Raw genomic sequence first — 8,151 nt, forward strand, 5'->3', positions numbered from 1 at the left:
GGGATACAATGGGATCGTAAAATCTGTCATTGAACCTCAAAAATACCCACCTTAACATTCCCGGGGGGAAGAGGGAGAAGGAGGCCTAAAAATTTTAAATGGCATGTGGGGTCGAGTGAAGGCTCGTTTGAAAGGGCTTTTCGAGACGAGAACAACGCGGACTGACCGAGATCTCTACGATTTTTTTTCGCAGAGTTATGATTATTTGAAAATTGATATTTAGAAGAGTTACATCTCTTGTGTGTGTGTGTGTGTGTGTGCGCGTGCGCGCCTGCGTACGTGCGTGCGTGCGTGCTCGTCATCTTGGCTCATCTTTAATTGAATTGGTTTTTTCAAAAATAGTTGAAGCCCTTTCAAACAAGCCTTCACTCGACCCCATATGCCATTTAAGATTTTCAGGATCCCTTCTCCCCTCTCCCCACGGGAATGTTAAGTGAGTGTTTTTTTGAGGTTCAATGATAGATTTTACGATCTCATTGTATCTCTATAAATTTCAATCTTATATCTCGAACTATTCAAAAATTATTCAGGTGAACTTTTGGCGAGCATTGTACATCCAAAGTTTTCACATAGATGGACTTTGACAGATACACTACGTGGTTGTGATGGTTGAAGCGTCAATTACCACCACCACCACTCATATTCGTTATCATCTGTCTTTCCTCTAACAAGAGACCGGCTAGTATTCATAACCAACTGACTGCAACTGACTGCCAACGAACTTGTGAAAGACCTTCTCTACGAGACTTCGAACAATAAGTGATATCATGGAGCATCAAATCATCTCTTTCGTCAATTGATATAATTTGATACAAAATTGTCGTATTATCAAAGAGTGAGTAGAACTACATTCAGAAACTCGACACAAGTGCTCGAATGTGCAACTTCATCTTTGTTTTACGATTAATGAGTGATAAAAATAGAATGACGCACTGGAGCACTCGTGTAAAATTCCAAACACAGCCTAATAGTACAGTTTCTCTTCATTGTGCATTTAAAGTGTCACGTTATTATTCATGAACTTGCAAAAAATGATAACTAAAACGGTTATTAAAACGTTTATTTCTTAATTGTACGATGATGTATTTCACGTCAAAATACATAAATAATAATGATATGAGTTAATAATAGAAATTACAATATCAATAATATTTATAGTATTTATACACATGAAAATTTTAACTAACACATTATTAATGTTCAATTATATAGTATGAAAACATTTCCACTATAATCCGACTTAACCTTATCTTTATCGGTCTCACAAAAATGTCGTATCATCTTGTTTTCATTTCAGTTAACTGATGTTCTCCCAGGTGAAGTGTGATCAGTTGACGTAGTTACAACGATAGCAATTTGAATCATTACGTACATCAAAAATTACGTAAGACGACAAATACTCGAGTATAGCGTATATTCACACAGAACCGGTTGTGAGTTCACTAGATCAAAATGAAGATGTCGCTATTGATTTTCTTTGTGATTTTGGCTTTTGACCAAATTGCTAGCAGTTACCGAATTCTTGGTTTGTTCCCATTAAATGGCAAGAGTCATTGGAACATGCAAGAAGTACTGATGAAAGGATTAGCGAGACGCGGTCATCAAGTAGATGTGGTCTCGCATTTCCCACAGAAGAAACCAATACCTAATTACAAGGATATCAGTCTAAAAGGCACTACTCCAGAAGTTACGAACAATATGACCGCGACACAAGCACTAAGCTTCTCCACTCCATCTGTAGCCGCTTTGGTTCAGCAAGTCGGATCCATCACTTGCAATCTGTTCAGCCTTCCAAAGATACAAGAGCTGATCAAAAACCCGCCGCAAGATCCTCCTTACGATATCGTCATTATAGAGGTATGTCTAATGTTTTTGACTTATCTTCGGAAAACAAAACTGTCAAAAGATTATTCTTTACAACTTTATAATTATTTAAATATTCGTACTTTTGTAATTCAATGTTAAGTTAAATGTCCCTTTAAGTAAAATTCACTTATTATTAAATGCGAAATAAGACTTTAGTAATTATTCTGGAGTATCACTGAAACTTAATTCGCAAAAAAAAAGCTTTAGTCTCAATATTTTTACTAACAATATAACAATAAAAACGGGCAAATAAAAGTCGATTCTTTAAAATGTAAAGCATAAAAAATTCTTAATAGGAACTAAATACACATAGATGGTCATCTTACCCAAGTTCATCCTACGAAAGAATTAGCATAAGTAATCAACGCAAATAAGAAAATGGATATAACTTTGTTTGTATTTTTAAAATCATTATCGTGATAAGACAATATTAGCAAAAATAATCGTTTTCGTAAAACTTTTATCGCAAAATTACATAAAACGAACAGTAATCAGAAAATTGTATAAAAGAAGACTTGAATTTAATATGCGAAGATAATTAATAAAGTTAAATATAAAACGCGGTTAGAAAGCAAACATTACTTCATTAAACGAAATTTATTACCGCTTTTAACGAGATGTTAATTAACTGACATGCTTACAACTTGGCAAGTCGTTAATTATTCACTAATTATTAAATATTTATTACATACGACAGACAATATTGTATCTGATTTTATTAAAGTTACAGCATTTTACTAACAGAAAACAACTTTTAACACGGAAAATGTCGCCCTATTATCTCAATATAATGATAATGATAATTTCCCATCATAAAGCTATTAATTCAAATACTCTCTTACAATATCTAAATATCGAAATATCCAAGTATTATATAAATTGTCGATTTTATAAAATAACTCGAACCGTTAAGATTCTTATGACTATGCATTTTTCATGAAAATTTTTTCGCTACCACAATTCTTCAGCGCTTGTACGTCAAGTTTTCCGCACTAATTAATTCCTATAAGTTTTTAAGTTATGCGATGCATCTGTATAACATTCGGTTATAAATAATCTTAAATTAAATTTTAGATATTGTGGCGGAAGAACGGAAGACATTAAAATATGATCCATATTACAAATATTCGCACATAAATTCTGAGTCATATATATTATGCTATTATATATAATTAAAACAACAAATAATATATCACAGAAAGACTGCATAATTTATTAAAATGAATTAATTAAATTGAATTCCATTTTGGTTTAATAAATCAAATTAGAAATTTTAATTAATTAATTTGCATTTTCATTCGATTTAACTTTATTATGTCTATATTTATTCACTATTGTATATAATAAATTAAGTTAAGATAACGAAAATGACATAGCTCTTTTAAGAAGCCTATTCGTTCTAATTGTGTCTCCTTGCGCTTTCTGCGTTTAAAATGGAACTGTTATATATTCATGCTTTATAGAGGGAGAATGAGGAACGAAACAAAGCAGAAAGAGCAACTATAACGAACAGATGTAATGACACGTGAAATTGCCACACTCAATATAATAAACCGGGAAGCGTTTGAATCTCGATATGAGTTGTATGATACTTGTTGCGTTAGGTTATTCAATTCGCCTCATTCAATGAATATCACAGTGTTTAGAGGTTCTAACGAGCTTTTACCTGTTTTCGAATGATTGAATGCGAAATAATGGCTAAATGAGTCAGGAATAGACTACGTGTTAACTATGTATTCGTAACACGAAGATAATACTTTCCAATTGTGAAAGATGTAGCATGATCAACGTTAATGTGTAATTAAACAATCAGTTAGTAAACCTTTCAGATGTTAAAAAACACTACTTTCGTGAAAAAATTCATGAAAAATGCATAGTTATAAGCCGAGTTCTAACGATTCAAATCGCCTCGCAAAATCAGCAATTCTGATGCATAACTTTGGCATGATAGTACATGTTTGTTTTTGTCACTTGGTTTGATCGTCATATCTATTTTTCTCTCATCGCCATGTGTAGCCGCGTGGCATAATGGTAATTCGTTTCTGCTCTTTATGAGTAATATCTCGAGGCAACATCGCGTCAAGGTCTCTTTGTAACTAAACTGCATTGCTAAACGACCAGTGATCCAAGCGCTACCGCGCATCTTTACCCGGAACAAGTGTTCGGTTTGACTGTACGCACGTACGCACTCAATATCACGCGAGTGATTACAAAATGTAACTTATTGAGCACGAATAATTAATTAATTGACAATACACGCAGCTGTTCGCAGCTCCGTGCTACATGGCCTTCGGCCGTCATCTCAAAGTACCCATGGTCGGCACGGTAGCTAGCGTTTTCCATGATTGGCTCTCTGAGGTGTCCGCCAACCCGATGAATCCATCTTATATCCCGAATATGTTCTCGGGATACAGCCAACACATGAATTTCAAGGAACGTTTGACAAATTTCCTAACAACCCATTATCTCTCTTGGGAATTTCATTATCATACAAATAAACAATTGAAATTGGTAAATGAGCACTTCGGCATGAACTTGCCACATATCACGGATTTATACAACGATATATCTTTATACCTGGTCAATTCTCATCACTCGTTAAATGGAATCAGACCGATGGTCACTAACGTGATCGAGGTCGGTGGTCTGCATCTCAGCGACGAGGGTGATCCGCCGTCACCGGTATGTTTCAACATAAATAACTTTTTTCCTTATTATTCACAAAGCGTTCTTTCTGGATACAATGAAACCTGACTAGAATCAAAATCATTTTTTTATTGGTAAATATATAGTTTGATTTTCTCCTTTCGTTCAAGATCAAATAAAAAATAAGAAAAAATAACTGCAGTTAAATAAAATGATTATTTTGTGTAGAAAATATATAAAATTTATTGTTCAAATAAACAGAACGTGATATTGATAAAAAAAATAAAAAATAATATTTTATACGTACAAAAGTAAAATATATAAAATATATTTTTATTAAATTTTATTAAACTTATTTATTCATGTGCAATGTGCGTATTGAAAATAAACTTGTTCAGATTCGACATTAAATTTTTATTAAATATACAAAAATATTCGATGTTTCATTAATAATTATTATATATGATTATGTGTGTAACAATTATGATAAATATAGAAATATGAATACTTTTTCGTTGCATATTTAATAATTTTATTCAATACTTTTTTATTAAAATTTTTTTTTTCAACTACATCTCATATTTTCTTGCAAGAAATATTTTAAAAATATGCTTGTTTCAAAATTTCTTGCGTTTAAAAATATGCCTCGTATATCCAGGAAGAATTATGTAACATCATAAATTATATGCTCTAAAGAAATATACGTATATAGGAAGTGCAAAAATGGTTGGACGAAAGCAAGGATGGCTGCATCTACTTTTCATTCGGTTCTATGGTGAGGATTGAAACTTTTCCTAAGGAACTGTTGCAACAAATTTACGCATCTTTCGAGAAAATCGCACCGGTTCGTGTACTGATGAAGATCGTAAAAAAGGAAGAGCTATTACCAGGTTTACCGAAGAATGTCATGACGCAATCGTGGTTCCCACAGATCGCCGTTCTCAGTACGTAATTATCAACTGGTCACACATCAGAGCATCAAAATAACTAATTTCGTTTCGTCATATAATTATTTTTAGAATTATTTTCAATATAAAAAGTTCACAGGATTTGCATACTACAGCAATAAAATATTTGTATATAAATTGAGTATCCCCAAAAATCGCTCTCCGTATTTTCTCATGATAGAAATTTTCTAATTGTGTTGACAGTTACTTTATAATATATTCAAAAAGTCGCGAAGAATGCGTTTGCAAAATATGTAATTTTGAAATTTAGCTAGTTACGTTAAAAAGAAAATATTGTGTACAGTTGGAAAAAAAATGTACTACTTTTATCATATTCAGAAAAGAAATTTTTTGAACTAGTTTTAAAAATTGTTTAAGATAAAAATCACACTAATTAAATCAAGTTCCTAAAACATTGAAATAAATAAAAATCAAATAATTGATTTTCTAGGAAGATATTCTATATTATCTTTTAAATCATTGTTTTATCTATGCACGGTGCTCAATCATATAATATTTTCACAATAAAGAAAAAAACAGCATCGCTATGAATTTCAGAGCATAAAAACATACGAGCTTTTATTACACATGGCGGGCTTCATTCGACACAAGAAACAATCTATTGCGGAGTTCCTATGATTGGAATTCCCCTATTTGGCGATCAGCGTGTCAACATTAAAAATTATGTTAATAAAAAGGTGGCTATTTCGTTGAATTCAGTAAACAATGTTACTGAGGAGAAATTAACTTCGGCAATAAATAACATTCTGAAGGATTCCTCCTATCGGTAAGTGCTCAAAGACTATTAACATCGGAAAGCTTAAACATTGTACAGTTGTCTGTTAATTGTAATGTGTTCAACTGGGTTTAATGGAATCATAACATTGATCGCGAGAGAGATTACAAACACAGGACGTACCTGTGCTGAATTCACAAGATGTTACATTTAGTGATCGTGCAATAATAACGTTATAATTTTATATCTTTTATACATATACTTACACACTAAACATAATCAATAGGAAATAGGAAATAAAAGCCTATAAGAGTCGAATCTTTAATGTTTAAATAATTCAATGTGAATTTGTATACACTATATATGCACATGCATATATACTATATTTGTAGTCATTTACTGTGCACCGAGTTAATTTTTCCGAATTTTGAAAACACAGGCTAAACTTTTGTAATAATATCACAATTAAATTTTGATACTCAGTAGGCATCTGTTAAAGAGATCTTAATATGCTGGGAATCTGTATATATAAATAAATTTATTTATTGCGAAAAATATTACCTCGGCCGGGAGTCGAATCCGGATCTCTAGTATTCCGTGCGAGCGTCCTAAGCCTTTTGATCACTGAGGCCTTAGTAATATTTTTCGCAATAATCAGTATATATATGGAAATAATTAGTAGATTTATGTTTTTTTATTAAAGTCTTTTAGCCTTTTTTATTTCTTTTTATATGTCTATTATATTTGTAACTTCATTTATTATTACTTTCAGAAATAAAATTTTGTTTGCATAAAAAAATGTGATTTTACTATTGTTAGTGTTAATATAATAACATTGTGCAACAGTCAAATGAACTTCAGAAGTCAAAATTCACTGCTTTAAATCTTATTAGCCATTTATTGATCCGTAACCGGTTGCATCGTTCCATATCGCGGAATAAACAGAGCGTGTGCTCTCTATTGTAACCAAATCTTGCTTTACTCTCCAATGCATATCGTGAGTCAATTCTAATCAATTGGTATGTGCTTTAAATTCCACGTCCATTTCATCTGCATGAATCCACATGAAATACGTTTTACGCGTAAATGTTAAATAATAAGAGCAAACGCTTTAACCAGGACAGAATGGATGAAAAAAGAAATAAGAAAAATGTGAAATCTATGTAAAAATTGTGCACTGTTACAGTTAAAAACAATTAAAATTTCAGCGACGATTCAGCGTCGAATAAAAACATGACGTGATTAAAAATGTTGCTCATTACGAACTTCTGAGTTTTGCTATAATTAATTTCGTCTGTAAACATCAACCCCGTTATACTGACCGTCAATAAACGCTTCTCTTCGTTTCAGTGAAAATGTCCAAAAACTATCGAAGCTGTTCCTCGATCGACCGATGGGGCCCTTGGATACAGCTATATTTTGGGTGGAATATGTAGCGAAATTCGGAAACGTGCTTCAATCACCAGGAATTAAACTCAATTGGTGGCAACGGAATCTAGTGGATATTTACGGCTTTATATTCACCGTAATTATTATAGTGCTTTATATCGCGCTATTTATTCTCCGAAAATTAAAGAAACTCTTGTTCGGATCGGGCGCTTGTGCAAAGAAGGACAATGCAGCAATGAAATTGAAGAAGAATAAGTGAACATGCCGTATTTTGATAAATTAAACACCTTAGAGATCATTATCTCCTCGATATGTACAAAAAAATATTTTAAATAAATGTTAAAAACAACGTTCTTATTTCACGTTGTACATAGTGTTTTAATAAAATATATATTTAGTTTAATTACAATTTGTATGTATATTTGCATGTGCGGGCTTCGACACATGCATCGATATTCAGGCGTATAACGCCACAATTTCATTGTTTCCTACCATTTGTCAACGGGCTTGTGTTAATAATAAACGAACCGTCTAATCTAGAAAAATCCGATATATTAATGTGCAATC

General features: G+C 32.2%; 1 protein-coding gene across 2 annotated transcripts; it reads left to right on the top strand.

Annotated features, from left to right (window-relative positions):
• The first annotated feature begins 686 nt into the window (after positions 1-686).
• LOC108760730 (UDP-glucuronosyltransferase) lies at positions 687-7,853 on the top strand. Of its 2 annotated transcripts, none has more exons than XM_018506836.1 (6): positions 687-835; positions 1,298-1,857; positions 4,129-4,548; positions 5,225-5,456; positions 6,018-6,246; positions 7,546-7,853. In XM_018506836.1, the coding sequence occupies exons 2-6, from the start codon at positions 1,453-1,455 to the stop codon at positions 7,841-7,843; spliced, it is 1,584 nt and encodes a 527-aa protein (XP_018362338.1). In that variant the 5' UTR covers positions 687-835; positions 1,298-1,452; the 3' UTR covers positions 7,844-7,853. The 2 variants fall into 2 exon arrangements, with proteins under 2 accessions (XP_018362338.1, XP_018362339.1); XM_018506837.1 differs by having other exon boundaries at positions 1,317-1,857.
• The last annotated feature ends 298 nt before the right edge of the window (positions 7,854-8,151 follow it).

This window comes from Trachymyrmex cornetzi, unplaced genomic scaffold, assembly GCF_001594075.2.
Source record: "Trachymyrmex cornetzi isolate Tcor2-1 unplaced genomic scaffold, Tcor1.1 scaffold23, whole genome shotgun sequence".
NCBI classification, from domain to species: Eukaryota; Metazoa; Arthropoda; class Insecta; order Hymenoptera; family Formicidae; genus Trachymyrmex; species Trachymyrmex cornetzi.